General features: G+C 46.4%; 1 protein-coding gene across 1 annotated transcript in view; it reads right to left on the minus strand.

Annotated features, from left to right (window-relative positions):
• Window positions 1-826: 826 nt before the first annotated feature.
• Window positions 827-18,877, minus strand: part of LOC115083625 (oocyte zinc finger protein XlCOF6-like) — a 65,785-nt gene continuing 47,734 nt past the window's right edge. The window contains exon 4 of the mRNA XM_029587545.1: window positions 827-6,985. Within this exon, the coding sequence (XP_029443405.1) occupies window positions 5,211-6,985 (1,775 nt within the window). The 3' untranslated portion in view covers window positions 827-5,210. The remainder of the gene's footprint in view (window positions 6,986-18,877) is intronic.

Genomic DNA, 18,877 nt, shown 5'->3' on the forward strand with positions numbered 1-18,877 from the left:
GAATTTCTCAATTTATTTGGAATAAAAAACGGGAGTGTATGAAGTTAGCCCAACTACAACTTGGAATTCGGGATGGAAGTTTCAAAGTGCCCAATCTGCGGGTTTACAACGTGGCGTGTCTTCAGGTGGTTCGGGATTGGCTTGGTGGGACTAGCACTGTCACAGATGAGGGGTTAGTGAAACCTTTAGGGATGTCATATATTTTGCATGGAGTTGTGCCCCCTGGACTCCGGTTGGACCTGTTGTTTTTTGCTGTTCTTCAAGCTTGGACTTGGGCGTGGGTTAAGTATCGGCTTTCCCTAAAGTTTCTATTTTTTTGCCACTCTGGGAGAATGGAAACTTTATGCCTGGGTGAGACCAGGTTATTCGTCACAAATGGTCTTAAACATATTGGTCAATTTTTGATGCATTCTCCACAGGGGGTGGTTACTTTTCTAACACTGAAAGAGAAATATGATTTGGAAAATAAAGATTTTTACGCTTTTTTGAGGTGCGTGGGAACCCAAGGATTTTTTTGGAGGGAAATTCGAGGGGACGATTTTTAGAATGCAATGTTATAAAATCAGGGGTCCGCGCGCGCAAGGGGGTGCAAATCGGAGCAGCCTCGGAGGGAACTTTTCTTCCCACCCCACCTTCCCCTCTCTTCCCCTACCTGTCCTGCCCCCCAGCCCGAAAAAAAGCCCCCCGTACCTTTATCTCACAAGTTACGTCTGCCAGAGGCGTAACTTGTGCGCGCCGGCCAACTGCGGGTGCGCGATCCCGGCCCAGCGGCCGTGCGGTGGCCTCTGGCCACGCCCCCACCCCACCTTCGCCCCTTTTTGCAAGCCCCAGGACTTACACGCGTCCCGGGGCTTTATGCGTGTCACCGGGCCTTTTGAAAATAGGCCCGGCGCATGTAGGGCTTTTTAAATCTGCCCCAAAGTGTATATTATTACAGTGGATAACACCTGATAGGCCTGCCCTAGCACAACGGCGTCTTCCAATGCATAACGTACAGCTTATGGAAAAAATGTCTGTTATTTAGAAAAACTGTAGGAGACAAATTATTTCTCCAGGTTTGGAAGCTTTATTCGGACTCTGTATCATGCCGAATTCGCAGTTCTGGTGTTAATACACTACTGGTGAAGTAATGGTTAGCCAAAGTCAGGATTATCGGGGGGAAGGAGAAGGGACTTTTTCTTCTGGAAGGCACAGTCATTTCTCATAGTGTTATACAATCAGCTTTCTTGCATTGCGTTTTATTAATAACGTATTGGTTTTGCTAAGTTGTAAGTGACTTCTGTAATCAATAAACAGATTTTCAACAAAAATCCCCCCAAAAAACGGTGTATGATTTTAAATTGAATTTCTCGCAGGTTGACAGGGACCGTACATTTATAAAGCACATCAAATGCCCTACTGATGTCAGACGCCTTAATCTCAAGCCGCAGGTCTGCACTCCATTGCTCAGTCAATTTTTCTGGGTGAGGAGAGGGCAAGGACACATTCAAACTCAGTGGGTTTAACACCACACAAAAAAGCAGTTACAGGGAGTCACCTTGGAATATTCCTCGCTAGACCTTAATATTGGAGATGACATGTTGTCCATCCTCATATTTCTGGTTTCTCTCCAGGGTGGATTCGTTCATGCCTTTTTAGAATTGATTTCCAACAGAAGCTTTTATCACAGTGCATATAAATAGTTTCTCTCCTGTATGCATTCTTTCATGACTTTTCAGGTCTGATTTCCAAATGAAGCTTTTATCACACTGAATGCAGGAAAATGGTTTCTCTCCTACGTGGATCCTTTCATGACTTTTCAGGTCCGATAACCAACTTAAGCTTTTATCACACTCAGCGATTGTAAATAATTTTCCTCCTCTGTGGATCACTTCATGCATTTTCAATTCTGAATTCCTACTGAAGCTTTTATTAACTTCACTGCACGAAAATGTTTTCTCTCTCATGTGGATCCTTTCATACTTTTTCAGGTCTGATTTCCTACTGAAGCTTCTATCACACGCAGTGCATGTAAATCGTTTCTCTCCTGTGTGGATTCTTTCATACCTTTTCAGAAATGATTTCCAAAGGAAGCTTTTATCACAGTGCATAAACAATGTAATAATTCCGATATTGATAACCATAATAAACCATTCACTAGCAGAAGGAATGGTCCCCAATAAGGCAAAACAAGCTGTAATTAAATCAATACTAAAACATAAAACTGGCAGAATAGACGATTGGGACAATTACCAACCGATATCCGACTTGCCAGTCATCGCTAAGGTCCTAGAGAAAGCAGTGTTAATACAATTACAAAATCACCAATTCGCATTCAGAAAAAAACACTCAGCAAAAACTCTACTCATTTCCTTAGCTGACCCTATCCTCTAAGGGTTTGATAACAATGAATCATTTATCCTGGTACTAACTGATCTTATAGCAGCATTCGACACAGTTGACCACTCCCTGCTATGCCACCGAGAGAATTTGGAATAGATGAAAATGTCAACAAATGGTTCTCCTCCTTCCTAAAAGCAAGGACATTTCAAGTAAAACTTGACAAACAAATATCCGCCACCTTCCCAATTGATACAGCTGTCCCCCAAGGTTCAGCTCTCTCAGCCACTCCATTCAACATTTATTTGCTGCCTATATGCACACTACTGGCTAATCTAGGAATCAAGTTCTTCCTCTATGCAGACGACATACAATTCTACATCCCATTCGACAAAACCTTTGAAAAAACTGCGTAGTCCCTGTCAACATACATGAAGGAAACACAACAAAATCTTTCTCAACTGGAACTCTAAATCCAAAAAACCCCAAAATTGATTATCGTTGTATCTCTCCAAACTGCCAACACTAGACCTAGGAATTACTACTACTCCCTCTAATCAAGCACGAGACTTAGGAGAACAAATTGATGAGAACTTCACCATGAAAAAGTACAAAAGAAAATTAATAAAAACAGGATACACCAAACCTAGAATATTACACCGACTGAAACCTCTACTAACAATCCAGGACTTCCGCACTGTCTTATAAACATTAATATTCTCAAACCAAGACTACTGCAACTCCCTATTACTAGGCTTACCTTCAGGCCTACTAAAACCACTACAGTTACTCCAAAATGCCTCTGCTAGACTCTTACTAGGAACAAGGAAATCTGATCACATCACCCCGTCGGTGATGGCACTGCACTGGCTCCCTGACCAAACAACCTATTATAAAGCATTAACCCTATCGTCAACAATACTGACCCATGCTTATTAGGAGTCAGACTTCAACACCACAGAGAGCCCTGAGATCGCAAAACAAAGGACTTCTTAAACTTTATATTTCTACTGAAATTTCAAAATTTTCAGCAAGCATACAAACTTGAGACCTTAAGCAGTAATAATAATAAAGAAAAAAAGGAAAAGAAATCCCCAGGAAATACAATTAAGGAAAATAGGGGAGATCCCAAGATGAAAAAGGAGTGGTATATTTATTAACATACAAAAAAAAAGAGAAAATAAAAATGGAAGAAAGAGGCAGCACTTGTTGAAACAAAAATACGAATGCAATGATCAAAAGTCAAGCAGGATTAGCCGAGGGATGGGACATCTAAGTAAGAACGTAAATGAACAGGATCAAAGTATACACGTTTAATTCCAAGGTGACCTCGAGGCGCATTAGTAAAAAGTTTTTCTGGCGTTCCTGAGTGGAACGTGTGATGTCAGGAAACATCCAGACTCGTTGACCAAAGTAAAGGGACTGTCGATATCGGAAAAAGGAACGTAAAATCAGATCTCTATCCTGAGAAAAATCGAAGGAAAGAAAAAAAGTCCCAGGTGTGGAAATCACTGTATCCGGGGAAGATCCCAAAAACTGGCTCAAATCCAAATCCGACACTTGAACATGGTCAATCAAATTCGAGCTTTAGCAAAAGCGGGCATTGCTTCGGGGGGTATTTTTAAAACCTCTGTTATATATTTCTTAACCAAATCAATCGGGGAAATTAGATTCGATTGAGGAAAGTTCCATATCTGAAGGTTTAAGTAACGAATGGAATTTTCAATGTTTTCCCGTTTTCTAGAATGGGAGAAATCAGATTTAACCAGCATATCTTGAACTTGTTGGAAAGAAGAGGCTTGATGTACCAAAACAGAAAGTTTCTGCGAATGAGAAGCCATCTCTGATTCAAGAACGACCAGAAAATGTGGAAGTAACTTCAACCAAAATTGAAACAGATTTCTCAAGAGCCATTGGTGCTTACCAAAGAGAGCCAATAGTAATAATAGAGGCTTTGGAAGTGCAGGACGAAAGAGAACAGGCTCCATACCTCGGCCATCTTCAAAACGTTCAGCTTACCAAGATCTTCCATTTTCCCCTGTGGAGTTGGCAGTCACTCGGGGCTTGACCAGCAATTCAGCTTCATTCATGGGCCTCTCCAACTGCACCGGAATCGCTGAGCCAGGCTCCAAAGCGACAGGCAAGCCTGTTGTGGCCACCACGGGAGAGCCCTCGCCAGAAACCGCCAAGCCAGGATCAGCATATCCACATGGTGGCGAGACCCCCCCGAGTTCGCCGAAGCTGGTGGGAGAGGAGTCGTCAGCGGTGCTCTGGGGGTGATGTAACTTCCAGGTCCGGCAACAAGACCGCCCGCTCCACTGCACGAGACGCCAAGGACGCCACCGGAGAAACATCAGGTGCAGGAGAAAAGAAGCCCTCAATAGTGAAGTGGGAAGGGACAGATTCAGGGGTGGCTGGGACCAATTCCCGGATCTTGACCTTATGCTTGGTATGAGGCATAGTGTGTAAAGCAAACTGAAGAAAATGAGGAGCTCCTAAAAACCGTGTCAGGCAGCCATCTTGATCCTCCCAGTCAAAAAAAGGACTTCTAATGGTGCCTTCTACTCGGAATACACAATCTAGCAGGCCCCAAGTTGTGGAGTCATTACGCCAAGTAACAGAAAAAAAGAACTTCAAACCGTGAACTGAAAACCTGGCTCTTCAGAAAAGCTTACGATTTAACATAAAATACCAATATACCGAAAAGTTCAATGTCAATACAAGAGACAATGGTAGTGAAGTCAGCAATAAGTAATGACAGATGTAAAGTGTAAAGGTAGTTGAATTAGAATTCGCATTTGCTGTAATGCCAACTCTGAAAATGTACAAATATGAATGATTATATTGTAAACTGTTGCGATCTTGTTCTGGAATGACAGAATATAAAACACCTAAATAAATAAATACTTAAATGGAAATAGTTTCTCTCCTGTATGCATTTTTTCATGACTTTTCAAGTCTGATTTCCTACTGAAGCTTTTATCACACTCATTGCAAGTAAATACATTCTCTCCTGTGTGGATCATTTCATGCTTTTTCATGTCTGATTTCCTACTGCAGCTTTTACCACACTCTGTGCATAAAAATGGTTTCTCTCCCGTGTGGATCCTTTCGTGAATTTTCAGGTCTGAATTCCTACCGAAGCTTTTATCACACTTGGTGCATAAAAATGGCTTCTCTCCCGTGTGGATTTTTTCATGCTTTTTCATGTCTGATTTCCTACTGAAGCTTTTACCACACTCTATGCATACAAATGGTTTCTCTCCGGTGTGCATTGTTTCATGCCTTTTCAGTTCAGATTTCCAAATAAAATTTTTATTACACTCAGTGCATGTAAATGGTTTCTCTCCTCTGTGGATCCTTTCATGGCTTTTCAGTTCTGATTTCCAAAGAAAGTTTTTATTACACTCAGTGCATGAAAATGATTTCTCTCCTGTATGTATCCTTTCATGCCTTTTCAGTTGTAATGTACACCTGAAGCTTTGATCACACTCATTGCATGTAAATGGTTTCTCTCCTGTGTGGATCCTTTCATGCCTTTTCAGTTGAAATTTATGCCCAAAGCTTTTATCACACTCTTTGCATGTGAATGGTTTCTCTCCTGTGTGGACTCTTTCATGCCTTTTCAGTTGAAATTTATGCCTGAAACTTTTATCACACTCATTGCACTTAAATGGTTTCTCTCCTGTGTGTATCCTTTCATGCCTTTTCAATTCTAATTTACACCTGAAGATTTTATCACACTCACTGCAAGCAATTTGGTTATCTCCGATGTGCATCCTTTTATGAATTTTCAGTTTAAATTGCCAACTGAAGCTTTTAACACACTCAGTACATTTAAATGGTTTTTCTATTGTATGAATCTTCTCGTGCTTTTTCAGTACAGTTTTCCAACTGAAGATTTTATGACACACAGTGCATGTATATGGTCGCTCTCCTGTGTGGATCCTTTCATGCATTTTCAGAGTTGATTTTCTACTGAAACGTTTATCACACCCACTGCATATAAATGGTTTCTCTCCTGTATGGATAATTTTGTGTATTTTCAGTTCATTTTTCGAACGGAAGCATTTATTGCACTCAGTGCATGAAAATGGTTTCTCTCCTGTATGGATTCTGTCATGTTGTTTCAAGTATGATTTGCTAATGAAGCATTTATCACACCTAGTGCATGTAAATTGTTTCTTTCCTGGGTGCATCTTTTGATGCTTTTTCATTTTTGATTTCCAAGTGAAGCTTGTATCATAGTCCATACCTGTAAATTGCTTTTCTCTTGAGTGGATCTTCTGGTGTATTTTCAGTTGTGATGGATAAATGAAGCTTTTATTACATTCTCTACATGGAAATGATTTCTCTTTTGTATGAATCTTCTGCTGAACTTTTATTACTTTACTTGCACATTCACTGCCTGAATAGAGTCTCAACCCGGCATGTCTTCTCAGGTGTTGTGTGCTTTGCTCACAGGGAATCACATTCTTAGTGGAGTCTCCTGCCGGGTCTCTCAGCTTTTCCTCTGGCTTGCACTGCCTCCAGCAGTTTTCCTCCCAGTCACAGCAGGGGCAGGTATCCGCTCCATCTTTCTTCAATAACATCTTAGTCACTGCCAGATGTTTAGTGGGTTCCTCAGGATGCGTCTCCTCATATCTTCTCTTGGATGCATCGACCTCTAGATAAGAAAATAAAAGATTGACATTACTTGATGTGAGGGAGACTCACAGTGACAATGGTCAGGGTTTTTCCAGCATTAATACAGCTAGAGGGATCAGGGGTATAAAGCTGCCACATCACCTCCTTTCTACAGCATTCTGGGATGAAATAGAGCACAGCGCTGGGTCTCAGAGGAGGATGAAGCTGAGGACTGAACATCTCAACTCAGTCAGGTGTATAAAGTCTCTCAGCATGTTGATTTATGTAACTCACACATAACAAAAACCATTTTGTAAACTAACAAACTATATTTAAATAGCCCTGTGATGGCCAGCACTCAGTTGAAATTAGCTACCGTTAATCTTGAAAATGCAATCGGTGCTTCACTATGATCATTGACCTCATCTGAACGTGCTTCCAATAATGGATAATAGTGAGCACTTCTTAATTTTAAGTTACTTTATTTTGCAATGTGTCTCATATTTGCAATTAAAAGGACTTATCATAGCTGGGACGTCTTGCCGTCTCCTTCAATGAAACATTCCCCGAGTGCTATTCAGTAATCCACTATCAGAACCTGACGCGCACCCCTGAAGCAGAGCATTTTCCAAACACGGATCCGCGTCAGGTTCTGAAAGCTGAATGTCACTTGAGGAATGCTTCCTTGAAGGGGACAGCAAGAAGTCATAGCTTTTGCCCTGCTCGAGGTGGCCGCTTGTATCCGCGCGTTCGGCACTGACCCATCGGGGTCAGGGTGCCCTTCGCTCCACTCGGCCCTCCCCGCGATCGATCGGGGCCTACTGCCAACCCTCCACGCTTGGCGCCGGACCGAGATCCCGCCCACCCAGCGACATCACCAACCGCGACGCCCGGAGGCCTTCTAAAAACAAGTACTAACTTCTGGCGTTGTGCGCCAGGCGTCGTGCGACAAAGGAGCGCAACTAGGGGGCTTCCCCTTAGTATGCTCCTTTGTGCTGCCTCTTTTCTGCCTCAACAACCACCCCACTGAGCCTACATAGCCTTCCCCCCCGGCTGCAACATTTACTATCCCCTTTCTCTTCCCCCCTTCCTTCAAAACCTGTTGCAACACCCAAACACCATCCCACCCTATTCCTCCACCCTTCAATAATCACCCAATACTTGCAGTCGCTTTCATTTTACATTCTTTCATGCAATCTCTAGCCTCAACATTGTCTCAAACTTTAACCTATACAGGTGGTCACACGGCCCTTAACCACAACAGATACATCAATCAGCCTATACCCCTCCACACTCTTCCGACACCACAACTTACCCCTCTACTCCCAAACAAAGATGCAACCTTTCCCCATCCCCATCATCAAACATTACCTCCGCAGCCATACAAAACACCCTACCCCGTCCCTAATCCATCATCAGAGATCCCTTGTACCCATCATGACTTCCCCCATCACACAACTCCTTGGACTCACCATCTTCACACTGACTCTCTTCAATGCTCAATCCCTCACAAAAAAACCCCTATATTCTCAACGACTACCTACTAGACTCGAAGCCAGACATCTGTGCTATCACAGAAACCTGGCTAAAAACCACCGACATAACGTTGATAAACCAATTACCTTTACGATATATGCTCTCTAACCAGACACAAAAAACAAGGCGGCAGCCTACTATTAGCCACCAAAAAAGAACTCAAACTAATCTCCCAGACTGCGAAGACCACTCCTAAATTCGAAATCGGCCTCTTCAAATCTAGTCAATTGCAAATCTGTCTAGTCTACATCCCCCCCCAGGGCTACTAGACTCCAATGCCTCCCCCCTCATAGAATTCATTGCCAAACACATTAACAGCGACTCCCCAGCTATTATCATGAGGGATTTTAACCTCCATGTTGACGCGACTCCGCTATCCCCTAACTGTGAAGCCATTCTGGCTTCCTTCAAGGCCATGAGGGTTTAAGCAAATCATCAATGGCCCCACCCACAAAGCAGGCCACACCTTAGATCTCACCTTCATAAACCCCTGCCTCACTCACACCTCTCCCCCCACCTGTACCCCAGTCCCTTGGCCAGACCACTCAATGATCACCCCCGACCTCATGGTAAAAGAAAAACTGACACTTCCCCCCCCCCCCCCCCCCCCCCCGAACCACCCTTCACTTTCGAAAACCCTGCTCCATGGAGTTCCCTCCTATCTAAAGAACTACACAACTTAGATTATTCAAACGCAGACTCAGCCATCTCCTGGTTCAACATCCCGAACTCAGTAGCCAACAAGATCTGCCTCTTAACAGCTAAAGAAATCAATCCCACCCTCAAGAACAAAAAACCCTGGTTTTCACCTGAACTAAGGAAACTAAAACAAGAGCTAAGATATAAAGAACATAAGTGGCGTAAAGACCCCTACCCAAACTCGCTGACTGCCTACAAAACATCTATGCACAGCTACAGGACTCTACCATACTATGTACAAAAAGAGATTTCCACGCATGCAAAATACACAACATTCACTACAACGCGAAGGCCCTGTTCTCGTATGTTTCAGATCTTACAAAATCCACCCCTTCCATCCCCGATAACCAAGCCCAAACTAAGCCCAACGAACTTGCAGCCTTCTTCCAGAATAAAATTTCCAACCTCTTAGCCCTTCTCACCTCCACTAATACCTCCCCCATACCCCCTTACACCGCCAACCCTGACCAGAGAGTCAATTTTGATTCCTTCAAACTCACTTCATCCCTTAAAATTGAATCTATCCTCAAGAAGAGGAAACCCTCATCCCATCCCGACAAATTTACTGCTCACCATTCCTAACACCATTTCCAAACCCCTGGCCAAAATTATAAACTGCTCCCTGTCTCAAGGAATAGTCCCCGACCCTCTGAAACTTGCCACCCTCAAACCCCTACTGAAGGAGCCAAACCTTGATCCAGGAGACCCCTCTAACTTCCGCCCCATCTCCAATCTGCCATTTATCGCCAAACTCATGGAGAGACTAGTCAACTCCCAACTCTCCGACTATCTAGACAAACATAACCTTCACTACCCCGCGCAGTTTGGCTTCCAGAAGTGCCTTACCTACTGGCACTTCTGGCTATCTCATCTGCATTTCATACCGTGAATCACTCCACCCTCCTAAACCGCCTCTCAGACATAGGTACCTCAGGAACAGTCCTCAGATGGTTCAAGTCCTTCCTCAGCAATAGATACTATAAGGTCAGAATAAGCAATAAAGAATCCCCCTCCATCAGTTCTACCCTTGGAGTACCCCAAGGCTCCCCCCTCTCCCCTACCCCGCTTTAATATCTATCTCTTACCCCTCTGCCAGTTCCTCGCTAAACTAAACCTAACTCATTTCATTTACGCCGAAGATGTGCGGATCCTGATTCCCATAACAGATTCCCTCCCCAAAACCCTCAAGTTCTGGGACAGCTGCCTTCACTCCATCAAGCTCCTCCTCTCCAGTCTCAATCTCGTCCTCAACACGGCCAAGACTGAACTACTCCTCATTTCCTCGGACCACAATAGCCTTTCCCTCCCTGACCCCCATCTGCCACAGCTGCCCAAGTGAGAGACCTCGGTGTAGTACAGGATAACTGACTAAATTTAAAAAAAACCCTGTAACAACACGACAAAGGACTGCTTCTTCAAATTACAAATTCTGAAAAAACTCAGACCACTGCTCCACTTCTATGACTTCCGGACAGTCCTCCAAGCTACCCTTTTCTCTAAAATCGACTACTGTATCTCCCTCCTTCTAGGCCTCCCCGCAACTACCACAAAACCCTTCCAGATGCTCCAGAATCCTAACCAACTCCAGCCGAGGAGACCACATCACACCCATCCTCGGGAATCTCCATTGGCTCCCTATCAGCTTTAGAATCCTTCACAAGTCTCTCACTATCATTCACAAAACCATCCACAATCAGCACTCGCTCGAGCTAAAAATCCCGCTACGACTCCACACCTCGAAAAGACCAATTAGAACGGCTTATAAGGGAGCCCTACATGTTCCCCCTCCCAAATCCAGTCTTCACACGCGGCGCGGTCCCGACTCAAGTACCAGCTGTGGTGCGAACCTCAGGGGCGTCCCCCTGAGATGACGTCATCATCACCAGATATTTAAGGTCTCTTTTTTTGCTAGCTAATCAACTTAGCAAAGGGTTTCCTACCTAGCTGCCTCCAGGTATCGCTGCGGATGGGATTTGCTCTTTGCATACCTTGCCTCCTCAGACTTTACCAGGGGTACCCACTCCTCGGAGGCCTCGCTCTCTCTCTTGCTTTTCAGGTCACAGTCTGGAACCGGTACTCGCTCCTCGAGGGCCCACGTTCCCGGACCTGCTACCGAATACAACTTCTGCCAGGAAGTCACTGCTGCCTGCAACACCAGTGAGTTACCATCTCTCTCTGAGCTTTCCCTGGAACCAGGTACTCGCTCCTCGAGGGCCTACTTCATTCCAGCTCCTGGGCTGCTTCAAGAGACTATTGTGTGAGTGTTACCATCCAGGTTCGGTTCCTGAACTCTGCATACTCTGCCTACTCACTATCTCAGTTTCTCTACAGCTCAGTCATCCTGGGATCGCTGTTCCCGTGCCTGAGGGACTACAGCCCAGCCAGGCTCCTCCAGCTCACTACTGCCACCTCTGGTGGTTCTCTAAAACAGTTTAATAAAAGAACTAGTGTGTGTCTGTCTCCCAACTCTGAGCCTGACTGGTGGTCCCTCTCGGGATCTTCCCCCGTGGGCGTGGTCATCTGCCACCAGCCCAAGGATCCACTCACAACTATCACAAATAATAACAGGTCCAGGTAACACCACCAGTGCAAAGGCTGCGGCCTCTCGGCCCTGTATGTCCAGGTGATAGAACCTGGAGAAGGTGTGCAGAGAAGATCACGTCGCCGCTAGGCAGATATCGATGGGAGACAGCAGTCTAACTTCTGCCCATGAGACAGCCTGAGCCCTGGTGGAATGAGCTCCACAGACTCCCACGATCACCTCCTTAATCCAGCGAGCTATGGTAGCCCGCGAAGCTGGTTCGCCCTGCTTCCTTCCACCATGAAGGACAAACAGGTGATCCGTCTTTCGGATCGGTTCTGAAACTCCAGATACCGCACCAAAAGTCTACTGACATTGAAATGATGGAGGAGGCGGTATTCCTCTGCATCCTTGTGCTTATCTAAGGAAGGCAACGAAATGGACTGATTCAAATAAAACTCTGAGACTACCTTGGGCAACAAGGATGGAATGGTAAGAAGCTGTAATGGTCCTGGAGTCATCTGGAGGAACAGTTCCTGACACAACAATGCCTGTAGTTCAGAGATGTGAAGTGCCGAGCATATAGCCAGCAGGAACACCATATTCAAGGTTAATAAACGCAAGGAAAGACTGCATAGCAGCCGAAAAGCGGGACCTGCCAAGAATTCCAATACTAGATTAAGATTCCACAAGGGAACTGGCAATTGTAGGGGAGGCCGAAGGTGTTTCACTCCCTTCAGAAACAGGAGAGATCCGATACCTGCACCTTCAAGGAGTTAAGGGCCAAACCTTTCTTCAAGCTGTCCTGCAAAAATTCCAGAATTAGTGGGATTTTGACTGCCCAAGGGGGGATACCGCGTTCCTCGCACCAGGCCTCAAATACTCTCCAGACCTGCACATATGCTAGGGACGTAGAGAACTTCCAAGCACAGAGTAAGGTGGCAATTACTGCTGCAGAATATCCTCACTTCATCAAGCGAGCCCTCTCAAGTGCCAGATCATAATACAGAATTGACTCGGATCCTTGTCAAGGATCGGTCCCTGCTGAAGCAGGTCCCTGTGCGGTGGGAGACACAGGGGGTTCTCCACGGAGTCTCTACATGTCCACATACCCCGGATCCCTGGGCCAATCTGGAGCTAATAGCAGGACTACACCCCTGTGGTGTTCGATTCTACGAATGAATCTGCCCAGTAGGGGCCACGGAGGGAAGGCATATAACAACTCTTCTTCCAGCCAGAGCTGAATGAGGGCATCGATTCCTAGGGACCACGGATCTTTTCTGCGACTGAAGAATTGGGGAACCTTCGCATTGTAAGATGCAGCCAGCAGGTCGATGGACGGGAGACCCCAGCGATCTACTATCGGTTGAAAGACTTCCTCCAACAATGCCCACTCTCCTGGATCCAGACTCTCCTAGCTTAGAAGTCTGCTCAGACGTTATCTTTTCCTGCGATTTGGGAGGCCAATATCATATGTAGATGAATTTCCGCCCACTCCATAAAGAGTCTATCTCCTGTGACACTTGCTGGCTCTTGGTTCCTCCCTGGCGGTTGATGTAGGCTACAGTCATTGCATTGTCCGACATTACGCAGACCAAGTGACCCTGGAGTCTGTGGCTGAATTATAGGCACGCCAGCCTTACTACCCGGGCTTCCAGGCAATTATTGTTGCCTCTTCTTTGGTCCAACGTCCCTGGGCCGTCAGTTCTTGAAAGTGAGCTCCCTAGATACGGAGGCTCGCGTCTGTTGTGAGGACCAGCCAGTTCGGAGAAGATAGGGGCACAACCCTGCTCAGATGAGCTTCCTGCAACCACCACTGGAGGCGAGAGCATACTTCCAACTGTAAGTGGAGCCAAATGAATAGTCTTGAGACGTGGGTTCCAATGTGAAAGAAGGGAGTGTTGAACTGGTCGCATGTGTGCCCTCGCCCACGGCACTACTTCCAGGGTTGCCGCCATCAAACCGAGGACTTGAAGATAGCTCCACACCATCGGGCGTATTGTGTTCATCAACAGATGCACTTGGGACATCAAATTCCTTATCCATGTGGTTGGGAGAAAGACCTTGCCCTACTTGGTGTCGAACCGGACTCCCGGATATTCCAAAGAATGGGATGGTTTGAGACTGCTTTTGTCCAGGTTTATGACCCAATTGAGATCCTGAATCAAGAAGGTCACTGTTATGGTTATGAGGTGTTGGAGTGGATTGTTGGGTACTGCGATGATGGCCACTCCCACGGGGAGGAGCCCCGTGAGGAACCGCGGTACTAGGCTAGACTCTATACACGCAGGCACAGAGATGTCTGTATTTATTGTACAGCTTTGGTGGTACTGTCTGGGGGACGGACAGCAGTAAAGGTAACCCAGCAGAAGTAGTCTAGGGGTCCTCAGCAGAGGAGACCAGTCTCACACTCAAGTAGGTGATAGGCAGCGCGGTGTAGCAGGGACAGGTTCCGGATATAGACACGGAGCGTTGCAGCTGAAGGTGAGACAGACTGAAAAGGTTAGTACTCACTGAAGCAGAAGCTATAGTTGGAAGTCCTGACAGGCAGAAGTAGATCAGTGGCAGGCACCAGATTAGGGAGAGTAGGCCCTCAAGGAGCGAGTACCTGGTTTCCCAAGATAGGTACCTGAAATAGAGCAGAAGGGCACCTGAGGAGTGGGTACCCAGGTTAGAGAAGAATTACCCCGAAGGGCAGAGAGAGCTTCCTGGGGCAGATAGGAAGCGGCAGAGCAGCTTAGACCGGAGGCAGTCCAATCCTTGCTAACTCAGTTTGTTAGCAAATGAAGGGCAGGCTAAATACCAGGACATGCTGACATCACTTAGAGGGGACGCCCCTGAGGTTCCCGCCATGACGTGGTTATAGGCGTGGGTGGCGTGCGCGCGTGCACCCTAGGAGGCCCTCAGGAAAATCATGGCGAACACCGTTGCTGATCCGGGGACACCGGAGAGAGCAGCATGAAGACGCGGCAGCAGCCATCTTCCCAAGGCTTGAGGAGAGAGAAGAAAGAAAGGTGAGGCACAGAGGTCGAAGCCATCTGAGACCGACGGACGCAACAGTCACCCTGTTGGTCACTCTGAGACTCTCTTCCACGGACTTTGCCCGGATCAACCAGTCTCAATGTTTCCGCCACAGCCACCATGATCTTGGAAAATGTTCTGGGGTGGTGGCCAGAACTGATAATGGTGACCCAGTACTGCAAAGCATAGGAAATGTTGATATTCTTGCCAGATTGGAATATGTAAGTAAGCCTCAGATGGGTCCAGGGAGGTTAAGAACTTTCCCGATTGTATGGCCATTATCACGAAGCGTAAGGTTTCCATGCAGAAATGAATCACTCGTTGATGTCGGATGACGCTCTTGAGGTCCAGGATGGGGCAAAAGGAACATTCCTTCTTGGGTACAATGAAATAGATGGAATAATGCCCCATATTTTCCTGGGGCACAGGTAGTGGGATTATAGCCCTTATCCTAAGGAGCCTTAACAGGGTAGTCTCCACTGCCTGCTTCTTGTGCTGGGAGTGGCAAGGAGATAACATGAATTTGTCCTGAGGAGTGCTGCGAAATTCCACCGCATATCCTTCTCGTATGACCTCTAGTACCCATTTTTCTGAAGTGATCTCGACCCAACGTTGGTAGAAGAGGGACAGTCGACCCCCTATCTCCTCTTTCCGAGGGTAGGTCAGCAAAATTTGTAACCTATCATTAAAATCATCCATTGTACCTGAAGACTGGAGAGTGGCCAATGTAACCCCAATATTTAAAAAGGGATCCAGGGGGCGCTGTTCTGCCGGAGACGGTGATGGCCGCTTAATTTTGAGCTCTCCCTCCCAGATTCTAAATGTGCATTTAAACAAGCTTTTACCTCGCAGAAAACATCAGGGGAGCTTGCTTAATTCGAGCGGGTGCTCTTTACGATGGCAGGAAAGCGGAGAACCACCGACCTAAAGCAGTTTTCTTTCTCTAAATTACCGCCTGAAATGTCGGAGGTACACGAGGATAGGCCGGAGCAGGCCGCACTGGAGAGTGCCGCAGTCGAGTCTGACGCAGCCCCGGGAAGCACGGCAGTCGCGGAACTCGAGGTCCCGGCGAGTATCACCCAGCTGCGCGATGAGATTCGGGGCTGGTTTATAGAATTTCGGTCGGATCTTAAGAGTTATAAGCAGGATCTTCTGGCTTCCATCTCCGACCTCCGGGAGGACTTAGCAGCACTAGGACGGCGTGTAGATGAGGTTGACGTCCGGACCGAGGGACATGCGGCAGCCATAAATACCTTAAATGAGCAGTAGGGAGCTATGAGTGAAGAGCTGTCCTCCCTTCAAGATAAACTTGAGGACCTTGAAAATCGATCTAGGCGCTGTAATTTAAGGATCCGGGGTGTCCCTGAAACGACAGCCTACACTAACGCCGTGGAGGTAGCCAGGCTCATATGCAAGTTTATTCTTAATGAGGGTAATATACCTAATCCTGCCACCTCGGTTTAGCCGGTTATAAGGCTGGAAAGGGCACACAGGGCACTGGGTCCCAGGTCTGAAGCAAAGCCCAGGGACCTGGTGTTGTGCTTCCACAGCTTTGTCCAGAAAACTGCGATCATGGAGGCGGCCAGGAAACAGAATAATTGGATGTGGGAAGGACACCCTATCTCCATTTTCCAGGACTTAGCTTCCACCACGTTACGGCGGAGATTCAAGCTGAGGGAAGTCACCGCTTTTCTGCGCCAGGAAAATATCAAATACAAATGGACTTTCCCGTTCGGCCTACAATTTGAAGTGAAAGGGACAACGCACAGGATTAAAACCCTACACGCAGCCGTGGCAGCCTTGGAGAAAGCAGGCTTTCGCCTCCACATTGCCACCACTCAGCCCAAGGCTGCCTCCCGCAAACTGGTTGACCAACCTCGATGGCACAGAGTGGGCAAAGGTGGTAAACGCCTTCGTCGACACTCAGAAGACTCACGAGCAGCCTTATCGGATCAAGGTTGACTTGCCTGTGTTTCCAGTTTCAGTCCTTGTGCAATATACCACTTAGGGAACGCTGGAGGTCACCTTTTTCCAGAGGCATCTATATGTATCTCTATACACCTTAAGGCCTCAGGGTTTACTTGCGAGAGCATGTGTGTTTGTATTGCAATGTTCTCAGTTTATGGTATTTTCTTGTCTTGTATGTAATCTGGGGGGGAGGGTATTGATGGCGGTTGTTAACGCCCGGTTTAGAGGCCCTCCTGTTCATGGTTTTCACCATCTTTTGTGATGGATGGTGGGGGGGAGGTGGGAGGGGAGGGGGGGAATGGGGGGGTGTTTCTTCTCTTAATGTTTGGTTACCATATCTTGTTTACATGAACAGTTCTTGGATTAAACATGTGGGAGTGTATAGTTTCTTAGGGGTCACTTTACCCTATAGATCATGGCGGGGATGTTGAGGTTTGTCTCCATCAATGTCAAGGGTCTTAATCATCATCATAAACAAGCTCTACTGGAGAGAGAGTTGGGGACCCATAATGCTACGGTTGGGTTTATTCAGGAGACCCATCTACGTAAGCATTATGAACACTTACTGCGCTTGCGACACTTCCCACATAAGTACTTAGCGGCTAGCACTAAAGATTCTAAGTTTGCGGGAGTGGGAATCCTATTAGCCAAAGATCTCACACATGAGGTTCTTACTTTTATACCCGATCCTCAAGGAAGATATGTGTTAGTGAAACTCCGTATAGGAGATGAGGTGTTAACTTTGGTCACTGTATATGCCCCTAATACGGGACAGAGCGCCTTCTTTCGCAACCTTGATAATATCTTGCTTCTGCATGCGGAAGGCCCATTGATATTAGGTGGGGACTTTAATGTCACGCTTAATCCCGCCTTGGATAACTCTGGGCAGTCTACACTTCCTTCACGGGGAGCGAGATCCGCATTACACTCACTCATGGCACGGTGGGATCTTAAAGATATATGGCGCCAGAGGTTTTCAACTACCAGAGCTTATACATTCTATTCACATGCTCATCAATCCTACTCGCGGATTGATTTTTTTCTTGTGGACTCTAGGATACAAAATCGAGTGATTAGGGGGGACATTGATCCCATAACATGGACGGACCATGGCCCAGTAACTATGGTAATTACATTATCCAAAGCCCTGTCAGGACAAAGATTTTGGAGGTTAAATGAAACCTTATTGGCAGATAAGAACTTTCTAATGAAATTGGGGCAAGAACTGCTAGCTTATTTTCAACATAATGCCAATCCAGAGTGTGCGCCCCCATTATTATGGGAATGCTCTAAGGCAGTGGCTCGTGGTTTGCTTATTTCGCAGGCGACCTATTGTAAAAAGGTGAAGGGGGAACGAAGAGCACTCTTGCATGATTCTATCGCCCAATTATCTAGGCAACATCAAGTCAGGCAAAGCCCAAAAATTTATACTCAGCTCGAAAAAGCTAGATCGGAACTTCAGTTGTTAGATCTCGCCACGACTAATTTGGCTTTAAATATTACCAAACAGCAGTTTTACGAGGAAGGGGACAAGGCGGGTCGCCTGCTGGCAAGGCGTCTAAAGGTGGTCCTTGCCCAAAACAATATAGCTAAAATTAAAGATTCTACGGGTGAGATAGTCACGACCTCTGACGATATTCGTCACTGCTTCACGGAGTTCTATGCGGCTCTTTATGCCAAGGATTCTGCTATAACCGCTGCAGATATCGATTGTTATTTAGCTCCGGTTGTTTTGCCGACCCTGACGCCTGTCCAACAAGAGCGGCTTGAGGGTCCCATTACTGAGGCTGAGGTCCAATATGCTATTAAACTGTTGAAGGTGGGCAAGGCACCAGGCCTTGATGGCCTTTCAGGGAGTTACTATAAAAAATTGACGCACATCTTGGCCAAGCCCCTCGCAGATATGTTTAACTCTCTACGGGGCGAGGCGCGGCTAGCTCACCATTCTAATGTAGCAGGTATCACGGTCATCGCAAAGCCGGGGAGGGATCCGGAGCTATGCGGCTCTTACCGCCCGATCTCTCTGATCAACCTTGATCTTAAGATCTTGGCCCGGGTCTTAGCGGAACGATTGAAGACCCTATTACCCGATTTAATTTACAATGACCAGGTGGGCTTTATACCAGATCGAATGGCCAGTGATAATATTCGTAAAGTCATTGATTTGATTGACTGGGTACAGGCTAA

Source organism: Rhinatrema bivittatum, chromosome 2, assembly GCF_901001135.1.
Source record: "Rhinatrema bivittatum chromosome 2, aRhiBiv1.1, whole genome shotgun sequence".
In the NCBI taxonomy this organism is placed as follows: domain Eukaryota; kingdom Metazoa; phylum Chordata; class Amphibia; order Gymnophiona; family Rhinatrematidae; genus Rhinatrema; species Rhinatrema bivittatum.